At 43.6% G+C, this 22,350-nt stretch overlaps 1 protein-coding gene across 1 annotated transcript in view; it reads right to left on the bottom strand.

Annotated features, from left to right (window-relative positions):
- cadm4 (cell adhesion molecule 4) overlaps positions 1 to 20,350 on the bottom strand; it is a 141,441-nt gene extending 121,091 nt beyond the window's left edge. Inside the window, exon 1 of the mRNA XM_019267174.2 lies at positions 19,968 to 20,350. Within this exon, the coding sequence (XP_019122719.1) occupies positions 19,968 to 20,040 (73 nt within the window). The 5' untranslated portion in view covers positions 20,041 to 20,350. The remainder of the gene's footprint in view (positions 1 to 19,967) is intronic.
- Positions 20,351 to 22,350: the final 2,000 nt, after the last annotated feature.

Genomic DNA, 22,350 nt, shown 5'->3' on the forward strand with positions numbered 1-22,350 from the left:
TATACCTCCCAGCGCTCACATAATGCATGCTGGGAGAGGCTCTATCCCTCCGGTGACCCTGCACAGGATAAGTGGCTATAGAAAATGGATGGATGGCTAATTAGGAGAACTGACAGCACTGCCAACCGTGACTCTGTCATCACATTCATCTTCACCTCCATTACTGTAATCATAACTCCAACCATCATAATCAACATTAGAATAGTACCTTCATCACCATCATCCTCCACCCGGGAGGATGATATCTTACATTACTGCCTTCACCTCCACCACCACCATCATCATCATCATCGCAGTGCTAACTGACGTCACCGCTGCGGCCCGCCTGCAGCTTCATCATCCTCTTCAGCGGGTTGCACAGACATTGTCAGGTCTCATTTCTTAACAGCGGCACCATATAATGAGAGCTATAACCATTATTGTCCAAAGGTCTCCTGCTCCAATCCTTTACTTTACCAAATGACTTTCCATTGCCCCAGCTCTCTCGCCATTTCTATTTCCCATTCCCCAGCTCTAATTACACACTGTTTATTTGGCCTCCTGGCTGCCCCCTAATGCAGAGGAGAGGCGTCATTAAAATGATTTACAGATGTAATCCCCCCCACCCCCCCCTCCTCCACTCTCTCTGTTTCTCCCCGTCTCTCGAAGTTCCCGCCCCCCCCTGGCACCCCCCAAATATAGCACACCCTAATATCACCGGCGGGATTAAAATCCTTTTCGATTAATCCCTTTTGCTCATTGCCTCTCTCTTTTCATGCTTTCTCTCTTACTGCCCTTTCCTCCTCTCCAACTTTTTCCAACGTCGCCGCCCCCCCCACACCCCCCGTCCTCCTATAACTCCAAACTTTTTTAAGCTAAAACTGTTTTTATGGGCTGACAAACTCCCTTTCCTTTCTCTTCACCCCTGCCCCGTCCTCCCTTTCTCCCTTTTCAGACACATAAACATTATTGCTCTCAGTAATTATGTTATGGTTAGAAACCGTAATCATTTCAAGTGCTCGACTGTTATCTCCTCACACATTTACTCGGGCGGCTTCAAAACACGAAGGAAGGAAGTGTGGTAAATAGTTTTCTTCCTCTTCTTAATCTGCCATCGCAGCCCTCATGGCCCTCACTTTTTAAACTTTTACTTTCCCTTACTTGACCCCCCTGGAACAAGCACAAGAACACACTCTTTAAACACATACAACAAGCAGACACAAACAGCAGGATTAAAATCAGGTTCAATTAATCCCTTATTCCCATTGCCTCCCACTCAGCGTTGCTCCCTTTCTTGCACTCTTTCCACATCACTAACTTGCTCATTTTCTTCTTCTTCTTCTATCTACTCGGGTTAAAATGGGTTTTTCTGTGTGTTTGTGTGTGTGTGTGTGGGAGCAGGTAAATAATTTTTTATTCAGTTCCCTGACTCCATGTTATCTCTCTTACCTGATTTTCCCACACCTTCGCGCTCTCCTTTTAATTAACACTCTTTATTTCACAGCTCTCCCCGCTAATCTCTTCATCGGAGGCCTATAGCACTAGAGGCTGCGCTTTTACTCCCACTGCGGGCTCTTTGTACTCTTTCAAAACAGAAGCGGCAACAAACACAAGCCTGAAACGCACACACACATGCAGATAATACCCACACACGCTCGCCCACACACACAGACCCTTGAAGCACATTAATACACTAAAATGGAAACGCAAATGCAGAGATGTGCAGGGAAAAGATATCTGTCATCTGATTTATAGCAGGAAATTTATACCCCTTTTGTGTGGTGAATAATGCTGTTGTATTAATAGTTGGGTTATAACTGATGCTTTTTAGCTTTATATAAATGGGTAATTCCTGCACTACTTTCTACTTTACCAAGACTAGAATAGTGACAATTCTATGTAAACAAAGCTTCCTTTTATTTATATAGACTTTTGCTTCATGCAAGCACACGAAAAATATAAAATAGGTATAACAGAAAACTACAAAATAAAAATACATAGCAAGACCAAAGAGAAGCCCACAAAAAAAAAGCAAATACAGGGAAGGAGAGCTATAAAAAAGGCTTGTCTGTGCAGAGTTGGGTTTTAAGGAGCTCCTTAAAAAAAGTCCAACGATTCAGTAAATCTGAAAGATTTGGGGAAGATGGTTCCAGAGGGTTAGGGTTAAAACGGCAAATGCGCGGTCACCTTAACCCTGTTTTGCAGTCGGAGCGGGGAATAGATGAAAGGCCAAGATTTGAGGATCAGAGTGGTTGAGAAGTGAAATGCGGGGATAAAAAAAATGTAGGGCCAAGTCATGCAGTTCCTTATATGAAACCAAGAAGATGTAGTTGATTCTGAATTTTACAAGCCAATAGAGGGAAGCATGAACAACGGTAAAGTGGGGCAGATGGCTTGTAGTAGCCTGGCAGCTGCATTTTGAACCAACTGTAAGCAATTTAAAGCATCTTGCCTAAGCCTCTTGTAGAGGGAATTACAATAACCTAGGCAGGAGAAAATGAAAGTGCGAATTAAGAGTTTGAGATCAGAGGAAGAAAAGAAACCTCTGATTTTTGTGAAACTTCTTAGCTAAAGAAAACAGGACTGGATTTAGGTGGAGGAATTAAAAAAAAACATCCTGGTGGTAGCTAAGCAATCATGGAGGGATAACAGTTTATTCATATAATTGGGTTTTGCAGAGAAATAGATCTGTGTATCAAAGAAAATTGGGCCAAAAACCGACACCTGCGGGACACCACACAGCAGGGGAGCAGCAAACACATGCACATTGATTCAAGTATATATTTGTCAAATATGAATCTTTAAGTTTAAAAGAATCCAAAGGGAGATGCAAGAAGACGGACTAGACATCATATGACGGCTGAAAGGGGCAGAGAGTAGAACAATCAAAGGGAAAATTAGACCTTAGACCATCAATTTTCAAGCTAGTTAATAGTGCTGAACAAAATCTGTGTTTGTGTACAAATGTCTCTGAATCAGTGGTTGAAAGTAACATAGTACTGTGATATTTTTCTGTAAATTTCCAAAAACGCCAATCCAACATTCACACTTCACTCAGTGACTGGCCAGCTGTTGGGAGGTGAGAACATACGCCGAGTTTGAACTTCTCTCTCTAGCTTTATTTCTTTCCTCCACTTATTATTACACATTTATGGCGCTTTTCATGTGTACAACTGAGTGTGAAATAGCAATGTGGCAAAGAGAAAGATAACATCAAAGAGGCAATTTAAGCTTTGGGCAACATTTTATTTGGAGCCGTAATCTTCTCAGCACAACGTGATGTCGGTCTCAACAGATTCTCAACACAGCAACACATAACAGTAATGGATGAGTGCAATAACGTCATGCTATATGATGGTTTTAGTATTATGCAAGTAGATATATGAGTGTGCAGTATGTAAATCTAATGTATTGTGCTGTAATATAGAAATATCATGCATGAGATTATAAAATACCGAGGAACACATGAATACGCTCACACCATATCAGTGTGTGATGGAGGTGTGTAATTACTGCACTAAAATGAGCGCTGTGAAGCTGTCAGAGAATGCTGCCAAAGCCAAATTAAGGACAAAACAAGTCTGTTGTTATGTCCAAATAAGGTCAAACAGGGATTTGTTGACATCCATTATTGGATAATTGTGCGAACAGGCATCATACACGTGCCCTTGCGCAAAAATTTCACACTGACTTGAGATGAATTTGACAGAATAATAAATCTGGCAGAGTGTTTTTCATAGTTCTGCTTTTGTGTGTTTATTCACACTTTTAGTTTTGAATCATCTGCCCCCCCACAGAGCGTCGACACCACACATGCCTACACCTGTAAACACCTGCAGGCTAGATTCATCACTGCTGACAGCGCTTTGTGTTGCTTCAGCTCCACATAATATGTGCAAAATGGCCAGCCTCAGCTCTCACTTAGGGATCTGAGATCGGTGTGTTTGACGAATTCTGTTATTAAGCCTGAGGTCAGACTGTTCTTTATGACAGACATTGACACCAAATATCACATTCCTCTGTTGTTGTTTTATGAGGGGGGATCTTTCCAAACTGTATAACCCACAGACTGGATGTTGACAAATGAAGACATCACTGAGATGAGTTTTATTTTTAATCAAAATTGGACCATCTATGTCTTGTAGGATACTACCACTTTTATCTGCCTTTCACCACTTGACTCTATTTCTAAGATATTAGTTATTTTGCATTTATTGTCGCAGTGGTTTGTATATGTTGGGCATTTTACTTCTTCTGTTGGCTGTGTAGTACAGTACAGTACGGAGTTTGTATTGTTTCCGCTGTTGGACTGTTTTCCGATCAAATGCCACTGAGCTTTTCTGTGCCAGAATGTAATAAAAGTGTCTACTGGTTATATATACACTTTTTACAAATCATTAATGATGGCGGCTGAGGGGGAGCCAGTGATGTTGTCACCACATTTGGCAGAGGTAAAAAAACAAAAATGCAAAACAAAATAAGCAAAATAAAATTGATACTTTTAATTTTCCTTTCATCGGTAATGTTGTTTCGAGTTCAGTTGTTAATTTGCTCAACGGTGCATCAACACACACTGTTTAATCATATAGTGTGTATAAAAAGCAAGTCATTTCTGTTTAAAGACAACATTAGATTCACCAAAAGTAATTATAATATATGAAAATTATATGAAAAGTATATAACCTGCATCTTGTAAGTTGATTTTGGTGGTCTGATGCTACAAAGGGACTAAAGGCTACTTACTAGAATGATCATGCAATCAATGGTTGAACACAAGCAAGAATAGTCACAGATGTAGGAATGACACAGAGGTCCTATGACTATGACGCTTAATGGAACTGAGCCATTGTTACTATGATTCAGTCCACCTGTAATTTATTGGCTCTGACAAGTCGAGATGCCTGTTCTGTAACCAGTTCATTAAAGCCAAAGTGATACTGGGTTTATACATATATTATTTCAGCCAAATCAGATTAAATATGAATTGTGCTATATTAACTTCCTTTCTTGGTAATTATCAGCCATTATACCCAGTGATACGATGCATATTAATAGCCTAACTCAAGAATACATGTGTTTCAAGCACATATACGCCATTTTTGTTCTCACTGTGCAAATGTGTTGCAAGTGTTGGCAACTGCCATGAAAACTTGTGATTTAATAATTAACTGTCGTTAACGTTACTTAACAAATATATCCCAAACTTCTTCCCATTAGAAGTAGAGAAAAATAAGTTGGGAACACCAACTAATCCAGGCTGAACTAACGCCATGCAGATGAGGTTCTGTGACTGCTTTGCTCTATCCATCTCTGTCATCCACCCTTGAGGTGTCTTTATTACATTGAATTACATTACACTTCTGAGCTGTGTTTACACAGGGGAGACACATCACATAATTGAACTGAGTGTCACACTTGGATCCAGACAATTGTTAAATGTAAATATGGCAATGCCAAAGTGGCACTGAAACTCGTGTTGCATTCATACCAGTCTGTGAATAGCTCTATATTTGTGCTGCAGGCTGCGTGCAGTGTGCAGCAGTTAAGCACAGTTGATTTCCGAGAACTCTCCTCAGCTCTAATAGCCTAAAAAGCATTGTTCTACTGCAGGAGCTCTGATATGATGTCGAGGGGGTAGGCAGCGGTGCGGAGCGGAGAGGAGCGCTACCTTTGAGTGAAGACATCAGGTGTGTAATGCCATCACATACTTTCTGTGCCTCTTGCTGCTTTTAAACACGCCATTCTAAAAGCCAGTCCGCTCTTTCCAAACAGACCTTTATTGTCCTATAATGAATACATTTCCCATAAAAGAAAGGCGCTGTGGGAAAATGGGAGAGAAGGAGGAAGACAGATAAAGAAAGACCTAGAGCAGAGAGAGGTAAATGAGGATAAAAGTAGAACAAACGACAAACACAAGCGAGAGTGAATGTGGGGGATTTAAGGGCAGGCTGCAGGGGTATGGCCAAGTTCTTTGCTTTTTCCGGCACCTTCATATTTCACTCCCATTGTTTTTAGTTTAGTATAAAAAGGAGTTTTGTCAGACTTTGGTCTGTACTTGAAATTGCAAATCAGCATTCACTTTGCTGGCTGCTGTGTGTGCGCCTGTTTTCTGGCCCGTTAAATAACCCTCATTAAAGGGCAGCAGCAACTAATAACAATGTCAGAGCTGCACCAAGTTTGTCCCCGTGCCCTGTCCCTTTCTTTCCTTGTTTAATTTCCCTTTAAGGCCGCTTATTGATTCCAGCCCCTTCATTTTGTGACTCTTTATATTAATAACACAAAGCAATAACAAGAGTGTCACAACCCCTGAGTTTTGCACAAGCAATTAATGAGATTAAAGCTGGTGGATGCGTGTTTGCGATGGTCTTTACAGCATTGGTTTCCACAAGATACCTGACCTCCTTACCACTTTTTTCCTTCCATCTCTTTTAAGCTGTCCCTTCATAACTCTCTGCCAACTCAAACTTCTGAAAGACACAGTGCAGACTGTGAGACAGAATGGGGAGAGTATAGGTTTGGGCCAAGTACAAAAGAATGGGATTTGATACCGAGATGGAGCATAAGAGACTATGACTGAGAGAAAGCGAGGCCAAGAGGAAAAAAGACACAGGGAGAGATGAGCAGGCGGAGAAAAGTGGAGGAGGAACTGCCAAAAGGTAAGCCTTGGTGGTAAATTCAGAGGCAGGACAAGGTGGAGAGAGAGGGAGACAGAGGAGGAGGCAAAGAGAAATACGGATGTGCTGAGGGGAACAGAAATGAATAAAAGATGGAGAGAGACAGATAGGATCGAAAAGGTAGCTGAGGTGAGTGAGAGAGCTGCTGGAACTATTAGATTCTCAGTAGGCAGTCACTTCCTCCCTCTCCACCTCTGCTGTAGTTATTAAGCCTGGCGTCGTGCAATGCTGTTAATGCAACTACTAAACTGTCACAGTATGACGTGCGTGCGATTTCAAGTACATGCTCATTCACCTACCTGCTTTCATTTGTATGCGTTGCATGTTTGCCCGAGTATACATATTTACAGAACTCCATCTGTTGGTCTGAATCTCAACATGCAAGTGGGAATTCAGAGCACGAACACAACTTTTTTACAGAACTTTATGTGAATGTGTGATGCGTGGGCGGGTGTATGGCAGAACATTTACCAGCTACTAAATATGTGAAAGTCTGTTAGATCCATTGACAGGCTGTGTTTTTTACTGGATCTTACAGACATTTTAAAAGTTGAAATTCTGCTTGACAACACCTCGGGTAAAATCACCATACCTGCAGGATTTAAATATTCACAGGTTATGTACCTGTTTTGACACACACCACCTGTGCCCCACAGACAGGGTACCCGTTATAGCTGAGATGGAGCTAAATTTTGTCAGCTGTCTAGCTCTTTTTCTTTTTTATTTATATTTTGGTAAGCCTGCCAGGTGTAACCCCATTAGCTGTCAGCTAGTGCCCAAGGCTGCCAAATATCAAAATCACATTCGTGTCCTAGCGCATATTTTTTTATTGGCTATGATAATACTGAACCTATCAAAGTAGGAAGTATGAGAGGTCAGATGGTCAGACAGGTTGTAAGCGAGCCAACAGTCAAGTTAGATCATTCTAAATTACTTTTTTTTTGTGGTAAAAACCTGAAACGCTCGATAAATGAACAACTGTGTTCATGTCCAATTAAAGTACAGTAGGTCAGAGTTGATACAGGAAGCCACTCTGTAAACTGTGATGGGTGTTTACAGCAGACACTTGGCAATAATTAGCTTGTGTGCCAGTTGAGGTCACCATGTTCCTAGATCTCAGCAATTAACTCGGTAAACACATCGTTTTCATAGAAACGGTGGCACTTACCATGAAAGTAAGTAGTAACACAGACTTGTATTTCAAAGTTGTTTAGGTTCAGAAGTAAGAACTGTCTCTATGATTATGATTGAGGTTAAATGGATTTAAGGCAACAGCTGAATCAGGCTAGGTGTTTGTTCTATCAGCCTCGCACATAAACCCACACACACACACACAAACAAAGGGAAAAAGAACAGATGCATCCTGGGCAAATGATGCATTATTTTGTGTTTGTGATGGTACTGTTGGTCCTCTAGTGTGGGTGGGTGACCAAATTATGTAGCCATGCTACAGTGCCACTGATGTCAAGTGTTTTTGTATGTGCTTGTGTTTGTGTATATATATATATATATATACACTATGAGTGTATGCTGAGAGCTAAAATGAAGGTCAGCTGTTATCTCTCACTGCCACCCCCCCTCCCCCATCCATCCCACCTCTCTGTCCTCTCAGTGGCAGGTCTATGTAAAAGTTGGTTACAGCCACATCATTTCCAGGAGGGTCGGATGGCAGAGTTTTGCTCCTCTGCATCCACTTCCCTCCCTCCCCTCCTCCCTCTTTCCATCCACCACCCCTGGCCATTCCCGGGCACTTCACAAGTGGATGAGCAAAAGCGGCAGCGGCTACCTACCTGGTTCTGTGATTGACTGCAGCGCTGCTGAGCGAGCCTCACTGTATCTGTGCCGTGTTTATTGCTTCTTTCACCTTCGCCGTAATTGAGTCCCTTCCCCATACGAAATATGCACCGTCAGCCGGGGCTGATGTGTGTGTGGAAGGGATCTGTCAGGGGTGTGTGTGTGTGTGTGTGTGTGTGTGTGTGTGGGAGTTGACTGACAGGCAACATAACTCAATTCAGCAATTCTGAAGCAACCTGATGGCTGTTTTCTTCTGTGTTTGTGTGTGTGTGTGTGTCTGTTTATGTGCATGTCTGAGTGTACCAAATCGATGTGTGGTTATCTTGCAGACACTGTCAACTGTATATATGTGCCTCTATGTGAAATTTTACAGATGAGAACCTGCCACAAGGTGTGTATATTGACTTTTTTAGAAAGTATCCAGAGTATTTGTACCTAAGCACATGCTTGTTTATGCACAAATTAGGCTCAGGCTCAGGCTGAGCCAGTCAAGGAGTGTGTTTGGCATGACAAAAACGGCAGGACAACGATGCATGTGTATGTGCCTGCACGTGTGAGCAGAATACTACTCAGCCTCTTTCAAACACACACACACCTACACAGCAGCACACTCCACTGTAAAAAGGCCATTATGCCATGAACAGGCCAAAGTAGAGGTGAATCATGATATATAATGGATAAGTGAGATAAAGCACCACAGAGGTTAAGAAAGAGAGATGGAAAAAAAGTAGAGGAGGAGTGATGGAGTGTGTGTTTGTGCGGGAGTGATGGCCTGATCACAAGAGACTGGTAAAAAAAAAAGTAGATGAAGGAATTAAATATGAAGGATCTAAACTCTGAGTTGCTGAAAATAATAGGAAACACAAAGTTATGCACAGGCTTCAGGAGAAATGAAATGAGTAGGGCAGGGGGGATGGAGGGCGCTGAAAGGGAGAGAGGAGATATAGGGTTAGTTAAAAACAGTCATGGGAGCAAGAGAAGGTGGGTGGGAGATGAATGGAGATGGTTGGGGGGACTGCACGGTCTCTGAAGTGCACGTACGATGAAAATAAGCCTCCACCTCCAGAATATTGCAGAGCAGCATATAAGTAAAATGCACAGTTCAGCAAGCCCAGAGCAAGAGAGATGGGGAGAGAAGGTAAATCTGGAGGTACGGTAAAATGGAAAAAAAAAAAGGCAATTGACTATAAAAAGAAAACAGAAAGTTAAAAGAAAAGGAAGGAAAAGAAAGTGGAACTTATTCTGAGAAGCGGCAGGAGTTGGGGAGAAAACAAAAATAATATTGGGAATGAATCGATGCGGTGTGTGTAAATGGAAAGAGAGAGTGAGGAAAATAAAGAGTCTGACAGAGGGAAAAAAACATTTTGTCTATGCAAATGAGAAAGCAGAAGCATAGGCGTTCAAGCTGGCCACCTGGGCCCTGTCAATCCTCTCTCTCTCTCCCGTTTTTTCTTCCTCTCCCTTCTTCTCACTGTCTACCTCTCCACACCTGGCTCTGGCAACCCCATAGCCTGCAGCTACAGTATAAGAGGTTGATAGGAAGAGGAGGCAGAACAGGGTGCAAGCAGCAGGGGGGGAAGGAGACACGGTTAGCCAAAAGATCCATCAACAAAGGTTCCTGGCAACTAAATGTTTCCCCTCTCCCCTTCACCAAAATCTTACTTTCCATCTATCACTGAGTTTCCCCCCCTCATTGCAAACTCTCAGAAACAGTTGGAGCAGATTCATGCGGACACATGCACCTGGAGCAGATGAGCGGAGGGTGTGCATGGGCATGGGCACCGGCATTTAAGTACCAACAAGGTTAGACGTCGAATGACAGGCGCACAGGGAGAGGTAGGACGGATAAAAAAGCTTTTGAGTGATCATAGCGAGTACAGACAAAAGACACTAAGTCACTGTCGAGGCCCTTGAACTAGCTACACACTGCGGGAAAATTGGGAGTGAGGGATCAGAGAGGAGGGAGTGGTTGAAGGGGAGAAAGACAGATGGAGGAGAAAAAAGAACAAGGCATAAAAATCTCGGAGAGAGGAAACCAGTACAGCGATCAAGAGTGAAAACAGGTTTTGTTTGAGGACAAAAGGCAGGATAAAGGCTCTAAGCACACGTCTAGGTGCATTTGTGAATATGTTTTTGTACTTTAAATACAATAACCAGGTGTGTCCCTCTCTTTGTCTACACTATCTTGGAGAAGCTCATAAAAAGGAGGCCAGAGAGACAACGTGGCATTTAAAAAGAAGCGAGCAGCAGGACACAACATGCTGCAGTAAATAAGTTTGAAAAGGTCTCTACCATCTCCCGAGTGCAGTGTAATATTTGTATTTGTCCATATGCAAATTTCTGCACGTGAGCGTGTATGTATGTTCATAAGCCAACCTGCCATCCCTGCCTGCCTGCTTGTTTTGCCGCAGATTTGTGGACACTTCTGTAACACGGCCAGAGATTTGCACATCAGTCATCATTTGGGATCAACCTGCTTTTTAATTACTTATGGTTTATGTTTGTTTTTAATTTTCCCCATAAGCTCATAAATCGCCTTCCGCAAAGCGCTACTCGAATCCATCTCCATGGTAAATAAGCATCCGTTATAATTGCATATACAGGTAGTGCTGTCACAAAACCAAATTTGACCCCCCTCCAAACCAATGTCACCGTGGTTTTGAGTAAATTGCTTTAGAAGTAAAATGAAAATATGTAGAAAAAGTAAAGATAGATATATCATAATGCTGATGCTATTATAATAACTCAACACTAGTAATCTTACAAGGTTTTTTATTTTTCTAAAAGCCATTAGTTTGTTGTTGATGTGTAATTTCCCTGACTAATAACTCCAAAGTATGGTTAATAGAATTAAGGTCATCTGGACCAGAGCTTGAACATAGCACTGAAATTTATTAGTTTATTTTTTTTTAATTCATTGGATTTGTAAGTATGACTTGTATTTAAGATAACAGTGACATTAGGATGTCAGCATAATTAAGTGTAATCTTGGTACCACTATATTATTTCAGTATCTGCACAACACACAAACAAATAGTGTTGTCTAGGATGCTGAAGTGAGCTGTTTACTAATGGGTTGCCAACTTTTCTTCAGTGTTGAAATTGGTCTTTACATACTAATTTAAACTCCTTTATCTAAGTTGAAGAAACTCGCAAGCATCCAGAGTAAAATTCATCCAGCAAAGTTGTCCAAAATGTCAAATAATGTTGTTTGTTCCTCAACTGGCAACGTTATCTAACCAACAGAGACACATTTACCAGATACGGGAAACTTCTCCGTTATCTCTCTTGATCTGATCCTGACATTGAGAAATTAACTTTGTCTTCTGTTCATTTGGGCAGACTCGCACCTATTTCCCAGATATTGTTTAGCCTTCATCTTTGTTGGCAACCTCAATTTCCTGCCTTACAAAGCATAAATCAAAGAGTTTTTACTTCAAAGTGACTTGACATACCAATCGCAGTTTAAACTAATGATATGCAAGACTTTTAGGAAGATGGCAAGCACTTGTAATCCTTTTTACAACCCTGAACAATGGAAGATACATTTTCCCCTACCGCGAGATGCATTTTGCAAATTGATAATGATAGTAAAAGCACATTTTTAGGTAAAATGTATCACGGGTCATTTTGAATTACGATATACAACAAACTGGAAGCTTGGTGACTAAATCACAGTTGGTCTGATAAAGGGGAAGAGGACAGGTGGTAGCCATTCTGGCCTTTGGGAAGGGGAAAAATAGTCAGAAGTGAAAGCACATTCCCCCATAGCTTTCTTTTATTAGTTTCTCTTGCAATAAAGTATGTTACTGTATATGCAGTCAAGAGGCGACTGTGGTGTCTTGCTGTGTGTACTGAGTCTCTGGAGGATCTATATTTCAGACACAAAAACCACTTGCTCTCCATGGCTACAGAGTCCACAAAAGCTAAAAATGACTTTGGTACTGACCACAGAACCCCACTGGTTTCTGCAAGCTGCTTCACAGCTCAGTTAACCAGTATGGCCCAGCGGGTGGTAGTTGCTATGAACCACTGTTTCTCCGCAACTGCGCCCAATGCCCAAGGCTTGTGTCATTCACTATCACAGACTTCACGGCTGTTCAACTCCTCTACTGCAATGGCCAGAAAGCAAAGACATGGTCCTTCTGCAGTCCACGATAAGATTATTCACCTGACAGATGGACCAGAGATAGGAACACGTCTGTGGACATGAGTCGAAGCACCGCTTCAATCTGCTGGTACACTTTATGGGAGGTAAGGGTAGGGAGGGGGGGTTGTACCTGTTAACTGCCATAAGGTGAATCAGCAGTCGTGCACTTAAATGCCCCTCAGCTGCCCATGAGAAAATGAATCCTGGGAGAGAATCAGCCAGAGCTTTCCTCAAGGTCATTGGTGCTTGGCCACTTTTTTAAGTGGCCTTGCCAACTGTAACAATCTCTGCAGAAACAATCACAGCACCAATCCAATTTGGCCCGGCTTCTTTTCTTTTCTCTTTACTTCAAGCGCAGACGGTGCATAGCCTCACTTTTGTTTTGCCCTGCTGAGATCAGAGCATGAATTGATGACCTTATGAATCTTAAAAGAGCCCAGCAAATCATTGCAGTAAATCTCGCCCCAGCACATTAAGCATGACTGCAGGCTTATTCCCCTCATTTTTTATTTTTTTTTGCCTTTTCTTTCTTCTTCTTTTCTCTGTCCATCTCTCTCTCTCGCTCAATTGTTCCTTACTTACAAATGCTTGGGGGGGTCTTTGCGAGCGGCCAGCATCTCCAGGATTGTTTTCATGTGCTGCTAATTAATTGCCTATAATTAATGGTTGTTTGCGGTTTGCTAATGAAGTGGATCAAAGCTTTTTCACTCCTGATGTTGAAGCTCTTGGCTCTTAGGCCTGAGAAACAGATGACGAGAAGAACAAACAGATAGGGACAAGCGGCAGAGGGAGTGTAGGAGTTGCGGTGGGAAGTATTGCAAAAGCTGCAGTAGATTTTTTATTTTTTTTTCAGTAGCTGGGTCAACAATCACTTGGCATCTATCCAGAATGGAGCCCGGCAATCTGAGTTTGATCTATTGGCAGACACTGCTATCGCTTGTCTTTCACTGAGTGATAGCCTTTGGTTTTTAAAGTGCATGCAGTTAACCAGAACGGATGGGTGGTTTTCTCTTATGTTCGCAAAGATAATCTTTGAGTTTGCTTATTAAATCCATTCCCCCTTTTTTCCCCCCCTACCAACTTCAAATGTTTTATGCTTTAAACATTTGTTAACTTCATCAAGTTCTGATCACCCTATAAACAGTGATGTTATCTATGCCAGACATGGTCATAGCTCAAATGAATTTCTCACTCCTGGGAGAAAACGTTAGAAGAGTTTTTCGTGATAGAAAACTAATCTGAGACCTCTTCGCCATTGTTGTGTCCGCCTTGAAATTCACCGCCTGATTTCCCAGTAGATTGTGCGGCGCTTTGACTGTCAATTTTTAGTATCTGACAATTTCATCAAAGCGTACCTATTAATAGTGATGATACGACGAAGGATTCTAAATGGCAAACAGGAGAATAGCCTTGTTCGTGTGTGGGCGTTTAATTCTCCGAGTTGAAGCACCATGTAGCTTCCCTGTAAGTGGGAGGACTGGCCGTGAGCTGCTGGAAAACAATTTCAATACATGTTTGCTTGTGTCTAGGTGTGTGTGTGTGTGTGTCAGAGTGTGTGTGTGTGTGTGTGTTTGTATGCTCTGACCTCATCGATCATGACACCTTGTCTCTCTGGTTTGGTCACCTACACAGTGCTTGCCCTCTCTCTGTCTTTATCTCTGTGTATCACCATCCATCTCTCTGTCTTCCCTCCTCCTCCTCCTTCTGCTCCTCCTCCTCCTCTTCACCTCCATCCTCTTCTCACACCAGCACCCTGTACTTTTCTACGCTGCTCCCACCTTCTTAATCTCACCCTTCCCTCCTTCCTCACACAGCCACACAGCAAATCAGTCATTCGCGGGGAGCTGGGGTTGCGCTCGCTCCCTTGTTTTTTTTTTTTTCTCTTCCTTACATACATCCATTTTAGAGCCGAAATCCTGCAATCATTCACTTATTTGTTGGACTCCTCTCTGCCTGACTTTCTCCTCTGCTCCTCCCTGCTTCACTGGTCTGTGACGCATGCCCCTGGCGCTTTCCCTCCACCCCCATCGCGCCGTTCCTTCACTCTTTTATGCACTGTGCAGCGATGCATCTCTCCCTCTCTCTCTCTCTCTCTGACCCCATCACTCCCTCGGTGCCCTTGCTAAGCCTGGTCACTCTTCATCAGCTCGCCTCTGCTGGACACACAGACCTCCCAAGGGTAAAGGGAAAAGGGGTCTTGTTGGAAACCTCTCTGCCCAGACTTCACAGTTTCACCTGGGTTTAACTACTCTGCTGATCCTCGTTACCCCTGGATGAGCACCTCATTATCAGACATCCTCCCCTCATCTTATCTCTACATCAATTCTTCCAGATGGGATGTGTATTAGCCTCTGCACCAACAGAGTACACAACTTCTAGCTCTTCAATTTTAGGCACTTGCCCTTTTCAGCTCAATCAGCCTCTCTTGTCCAATCACGGCTGGTGAGAGCTCCGTTGCAGTGCCTGAGTAAGGATAATCACCTTGGTTACCGGTGTTACCGGAGGCCGCTGTCTGGCCAAGTTAGCACTGCGCCCCATGGGAGCTGCAGAGACAGGTGTCACAGCAGCAAGGGAGGGTGTTAAACAAGCCCAGGGCCAAGCAGGAGGTATAAACGTTTACTCTTAGTCATGGAAACTGTGTCACCAATAGCAAGGAATGCTCACCCCATGGTGTTTTAATGTTTTCTCAGACTCGGTATCCTCTCTCTCCCTCTCCCTGCGTCACTGTTCCCTGATCGCAATTCAACTTCAGCGGGTTTATAACAGTACGCCCAGTACAAAGATCACATGGTGCGTTTACGCTCACACACACACACACAACAAAGACAAATATACGCCGAGAGTGGTCAGCGGCTGGAGAAAAGCTTCTGGCTCAGGGGACGTCAGGACACGGTATGGAAAGCTGCAACCCGAGAAAGGGCGTTTCGCTTTTATAGCGAGCCAATCAAACCGGATGGAGTTAAGAGCGCTGGATTGATTGGCAGGCTTCGGATGCCAGCGAAATGGAGGAGACGTCCTTGGCATCATACTCAGCATTAAAAAACTTAAACGGCAAAGTTGGTGAAACGCCAGTTGTTCTCACAGAGAGACACATAAGGACGACATAGATCACCATTATGATAATCACAAGCGGCTCTGTCTGGGGAATAGTAATGGGAAGGAGATGAGGTGGCAGCCATAAAGAGTGTTTCTACATTAGCGCTGCCCTGATTAGATTGACAGAAAGTTTCACTAATGGACAATTAAACAAATGGTCAAATGAGATATAAGGCTTCAATTACCAATTGGTGTCTTTGTGAGGCCCTTTCAATCATTGTGCCCCATGTATTCTTTTTCAACATGAACCTCCCCCTGAGGACAGACTGAAACACAGTTCAGTAAACAGGATGCCAAAAAGGGATATGACCATGTCATATGATGTGCTCTTGCGGTGGAGACACGAGGATTTGTCATGTCTTATTTCCTTTTATTTCTATCCAAGTTGTTATAAAAAATAAAACCTTCTCTGGACCTGGTCTATAATGCTGGAGGGGGTTATTAAGATGCAATCATTGTGTGAAACAAAAGCAGTTTCAAAACAAGGAGTTATGGATTGCACTGAAGACTGAGGGGGGGCAGATTAGGAGATAATTACAGTAAAATACATCACCTGCACTAAACGGTGTTTCTAGGAACTTCTTCTGCTCCTAAGTAATGGATCCATAAAAGCCCAGGAGAGAATAAAACCAGCCCACACTAAGCTCCCGTAACTCTTTCAGTCATGACTCGCCCGAAAAAAGAAAAAAAAAAAGCGGCACAGTTCAATTTGTTTATGGAGCTTATGCCGAGGCAGTTGCTCAGCTGAGATAGTGGGCCACCCTGTCAGGACCCTTTAAGACTGCATCAGTTGATCAAACAGAGGCGTGCACGACAGCAGTAGGCAGCATTTTATTTTTTTATTTTTTTTTAAAAAGAGGCACATTTCAGCTTCTCTTGTGCTGACGGGCATGCCAGCACTGGCTGCCAAGTTCAGGTTGTCCAATTATTTAGACCTACAAAATACAGTGTATCGGAGAAAGAAAGAAAAAAAACACGAAAATCTGATTGTGCCACAAGTTTAAATTTACACCATGAACCAGCAGATGGCATGGCAGAGAGCAGGGGATGGAGGTCTTGCTCTGTTTTTTAATTAAATTGTCGACAAGTTTATTTTATTTTGGGGGGTGAATTATCCTCCAAGGTTTGGATCAAAGGATAGACCTTGGCTTACGGTGGAGACTTTTTCAGCACATTATAGAGAACAAAGAAACGCGCTGAAATAGCAACCCCAGCTCAATGGAAGTGTGGATGTGAAAGAAAGTAAAGAGGCAATCTTAACTCTGGCATGATGCAAACTGCATCTGACAAGCATCAAAAACTGCAATCGGGCTCAGACAAACTCATGCATTAGCACTCCTATAGTCCCACGTTCAAAAGAAACTAATGTGCTACGTAAGCTGTCTATAGGCAAGGTGTGATGTGTGATGTGTGTGTGTGTGTATGCGTGTATTTCTGCACATATGCGCGTGCTCGTGTATATCCATATTTTTAGTTTTTGTGTGTACAGCATTTCCCTTGATGTTTGTGTTTACACGCCAGGCCTCCCTTCTGTGACTCACAGCGACATTGATTTATGCATGGCCTCTGTCTGTGTGCGTTTGTATGCGTCTCTCTGTGTGTGCGTGTGTGTGTGTGTGTGCTCGCACACATATAGCAGCTATAATTGGTATTCAAATCTCCTCCCACAAGTACGTCCAACTGCTGTCGTTTTTCAACCACCAGAGTCCCAGCCAAGGTCCAAACAGCATGATGGGGAACAAGCTCAAACGGATGGCTCTCATTGCACACATTCAAATAAACAAATGGAGGTGATTTAATGCACACAGCGATAAGGCAGGTGGTAATGGAGGCACAGAAGAGGAATGGGGAGGAGGTGGAGGAATGGAAGTGATGGAGAGGTGCGTGGTGGCGATTAAGGGTGGGCAAGCATCAGAGGAGGAGTTAACCACATTTGTAACTATACGTGTGGTATAAGTTTGGCCCACTGCTGCTTGTGGATCACCCCCACAAAGCCATGCACAAACACACAGCGGTGAATCTGTGTGCGTGTGATTGTGATTGTGTGTGTGTGTGTGTGTGTGTGCGTGTCCCTCAGGCCTTCCCGTCAGACACACTGTGAAGTCTTTCTGCCTTTCTTCTCTCCCTCTTCTTCTCTCACTCGCTCAATTCTGCCTTTCTTGCTCTCTCCATCTTTCCATCCCTCTGTCTCTCCATCGCAGTTCAAACGAGGGGCCAAGTCTCCCAGCCTCGCCCGTCTTCACAGCACCCTCTCAATCTATATGTCCACTCATTCGTCTATCCATCCAATCAATCCGTCAATCTCTGTCCTGGCATAACAACAACAACAACTACCAACCCTTTCCTTTTTCCTTTCTTCTAAATTAGTTTTGCCTTTTTCTCTGTGGAGGAAATAGGAAACGGACTTGCTGATATGTTATCAGAAATACATTTTTTAAAAGCATGCAGGGTATATGTGCAAGAGTGTTAAGAAACAGACCATCTTTGCACTTCCTTCTCTCCTTCCTTCCTCCATCCACCCCCTCCCTGTAACAACCCTCCATTCCCCCGACCCACTGTCTCTCCCGGCCCCTGTCAGCGGCTAGATTAATGACAGTGATCAGTGAGCAGCCCCCAGCAGAGGTTGCCTGCAGCTCAGGCAAAACCCCATAAGCAGCACACACGCACACGCACACACACGCACACACACACACACACATAGACATAAAGCAAATTTACATGCAACGCACAAGCATATTCATAAAGAGTCATGCAGACACACATACACAAACGTGGACCTCTTACACAGTACCCCGGTTTGAACGGCATACAAGCGCTTACACACACGTGCATATAAATCAGCCCACCACTCTTACGGGAGCAGACATACATGCACACAAAGACACTCAAGGGAAGAAATCAATACACAGGCCGTGGAGAGGGTGGTCTCACTGCAGCCGGGAGAATGGCTATGAAGAAATGTAGTGGTCCTTATATAAAAAGACATCATCACAACAACACAGCACAGGTCTGACTGAGACAATATCCGACCTCGCGGTTAACCTTTTCACTGCCTTAGGACAACGTATAGCCACGGGACAGCTCATGCAGCTTTTCATGTGTGCACTTCCTGCTTTACCGTTCCTGCTCAGCCAGAATCACTGAAGCTTTGGGTGGAATTTAATAAGGTTTGTTATGAGTCTGTATTTTACAAGCAGATGGCACAGAATGCCACGAGGCTGGAGTTGCTCACAGTCATGATTGAGATTAATCCAAATCCTCGTTTTTTGTTTTTTTTTTGCAGCAGATGCACTTGTGATAAAGGTGGTTTACCATGATGCCTATGCAGGACTATCCCACAATGAAATGCTCCGGTGGGAGGAGTGATGGTAAGAAAAGCACTGCAGGTGCCATCAACAAGGCTTTGTAATAGATTGTTGTACGTTATTGTATCTGATAAGGTGAGGTCTCAAAGGTCCTTTCAGTCGCTCACACTACCGCAGAATATAAAAGCAGTTAACAAACACCACTGCTGGGTCTGGTGTGTCACACATGTCTGGTCCACTGCGGGTATTTGTTATGAGCTCTCATGTGGCTGTCAGAATAATCAATCGGAGCTCTCTACATGGATGGCTGTTATGCACATATGTCTCTCGGGACTCCCATCTCTCTCTCTTTTTCTCTCTCTCTCTCTCTCTCTCTCTCACACACACACACACATGCACACACACACACAGCAGCAGCAGCTATGACACAATAACTCCCCATCATGGACTGGAAGGAGAGAATAATCATAATGCTGTGACGCACAAAGGTCAACAGAGCACAGAATAATTCTAATACATATTTTTGCGTGGGCAGGAAGAAAGTGCCAGAGAGCCTAAGCCTTTCACTTTTGCAATGAGGTGCTCGGGGGTGTTCCAGCTTAACAGTTGCTAGAAGTGATCAACACAATGACTCATACCCAAACAGTACCACAGATGTAGCCTAGATTTGCGCAAAACGGCTTTGATTGTAATTAGACCATGTTGAATATTAACAATAATCCGCAGGATGATTGTAAACTGGAATATCCGCACGTGTTTTGTCCCGCGGTCAGCTCCTCCTTCCACCCCCCTCTCTTATTTTCCTGTCTGACAAGTCAGAATAGACCCGGTGCGTTTTTAATTCAGCTTCTTCTTCTAGAAGACTTGGTTTAAAACTTGCACGGAAACAAAAGCAGCAGCACATCGACACGGCTTAACACTCTTCTCATTCACATCACACTCATTCGGTCCTTCCTCTCGGAACCTTACCAGTGCGCACCAAGCAGGCGACTGTGATGATGCTGAGAGGGATGCAGTAGTTCCACACGGTCGCGAAAGCCATGTCTTGTCGCTGATATTCCCTCTCCCTTGATCTCTTCGTCAGTATTCCTCTTCCTTGGAGAAATCAGAGTGACATGAACCCGCAGGTTCACTCTGCCTACAGCGCCTTCAGCGTCTGTGTATGTGTGTGTGCGTGTGCGTGTGTGTGTGTGTGCGTAAACGCGCGGGCGGCTGTGCGTGAGCGAGTGTGTGTTTTATCAATCGCTCAGTGCGTAACAGCAGGTCTGTACATAGTAATGCTCCAAACAGACACACACACCCACTCTCTCTGAATGCCTGAAAATTATGGTTTGGCCGGTTTTTCTTGGTTACTTTACATTGTAAATATATTTAAAAAAAAAAAAAAAAAAAAAAAGATTGCCAATAAGGGCGGGCCTGTGTGTGTTTCTGACCAATTGCAGAGAGCAAGAGCAGGTGGAGGAGTGTGCGGATGAGAACGAGGGGTTGGGCTTTTCAAAAGAAATAGGCTCTAGAGGAGGAGAGCAGGGGAGGGAAGAAGGGCTGCACCTTCCAATTAATTGAAATCAATCCGTTCTAAATGTGATTGATAACCAACATTAATTTTCAGACGCAAATAACCAATTTATTTCAAATTCAGTTCCACGGAGCGAAAAGGGATGTTTGACACAATGATTAAGATGACGGAAAATGGAACAGATGTTTACTGTTTGAGGAGACAATAATGTTGCAGTCATTTGTTGTATTCTGAAGTCAAATTAGAAAAAAAGCGATTGAGCGCACCAATCAGTGCGCGGATGTGCCGATTCGTCTGCGCGTCAGCAATCACCTTTTACCACATTTTAATGCTGACGCGCAAACGGAGCTATTTTAATTGTTCACTTTAATTTGTTAACGATTACTTGTCAACTCGCTGATCAGAACCAGAGGTAAGGTTGTTTATTGACTTACTGCCAAATCAGAATGTGCAGCAGTCTCCAGGTGTTCAGAGATCAGGGGACATGTTGCAGGAGCTGCTTCATCGTGCACGGGGCTCATCAAGGAGTGCAGACCTAAGTGTATTCGGTTTAAATCGCCGTTCACAATGACGCTAATGGCCTGGAACAAAAACTTGTGCACCGGACGACCCAGTGTTTCTGCTCATCTGTAGTCAGGGCCTATTAAGTCCCGCTAAAGGGCCTCTTTAACTTTACCCTCATGCTGTGGCCACAGTTTGTCCATAATTGTGTTTTCCAGTCAGAGAGCGCTGCTCCATTATGAAAATTGTTTCTCTTTCCTCATCTCCCCCCCCTCCCTTGCCCCCCCTCTCTAATCTAGTGTTATAACACGGGTTTGTAACCTCAAAGGCTTGCAGGCATCTTTTTGAAACTGTATCTTTGGCGCCCCCTTCATGTAAAATTAGGGATAGCCCGTCATGGGTTTCAAATCTGCTTTGGCCTCTCTCTCATCTGTCACAAATCTTCCCAGGCACTTTTGGTCAGTTTGTCTAATACATTCAGAAAAGTTGACACAGGCAGTAAAATATGAAACCAGTCCATTAGCATTAATATTAATATCTCTACCCTTGGCTTTCCATAAAGTTACTTTGAACTCACGCCTCATATCTGACTTCGACTTATGGATCTGTGAGAAATCGTAAAGCCTCAGCTTCAGGCTTTCTCCCCTCACTGATTTTTAGTATCGACACAACAAGTTTTTAACCTCGTTGTTTTGGTGAGGATGATATCTGTTGCACTCATTCTCCAATTCCCATCCCATCCTATTTTTCCCCGTCAGCCTCCCCGCGAGTGTTTGTTCCCCGGGTTGGCAGGGAGTCGGTGGCAGCAGCTCCCACGCACCAGATGGGGCATTGTCAGGAAGTAATGAGGGGAAAACACCTGCTTCTCCAGCGAGCTCCACTCCTTCATTTTCAGCCATTTGACACAACATATGCAGAAAGCACATACAAAACCAAGTGACCGTGACGAGAACAGCAGTAGGCAGTGGCATGAAGTTACAGATGCCTGGCGATAGTCAATGGGGTGTCATGTCTGGTATAAGTCACCTTTACATGAAGGCTAGTGTGAGTGACTGAGGACTACCTGGACAGCTGCCTACCAGACTGAGTTGCCAGACCTAAATGTCACAGACCCCTGTCCTGTTAGGATCATGCCTTTCCCCAAACAAAACATTTCACTGCTCTGTATTCTCTGCACAGCTCCTGCATTGCCCCGAGCTGTTGTCCGGTGGTTTATCCATGAGGCACTATCAAGGTCAAAATGTTACTGTAAACTACACTTCTCTCCCTCCCAACCAGAGCCTTGTACCTCGGGGACAGCTCCACTGTGTGAAATTCCTGATACATAATCTTGTC

Source organism: Larimichthys crocea, chromosome XIII, assembly GCF_000972845.2.
Source record: "Larimichthys crocea isolate SSNF chromosome XIII, L_crocea_2.0, whole genome shotgun sequence".
Classification (NCBI taxonomy): domain Eukaryota; kingdom Metazoa; phylum Chordata; class Actinopteri; family Sciaenidae; genus Larimichthys; species Larimichthys crocea.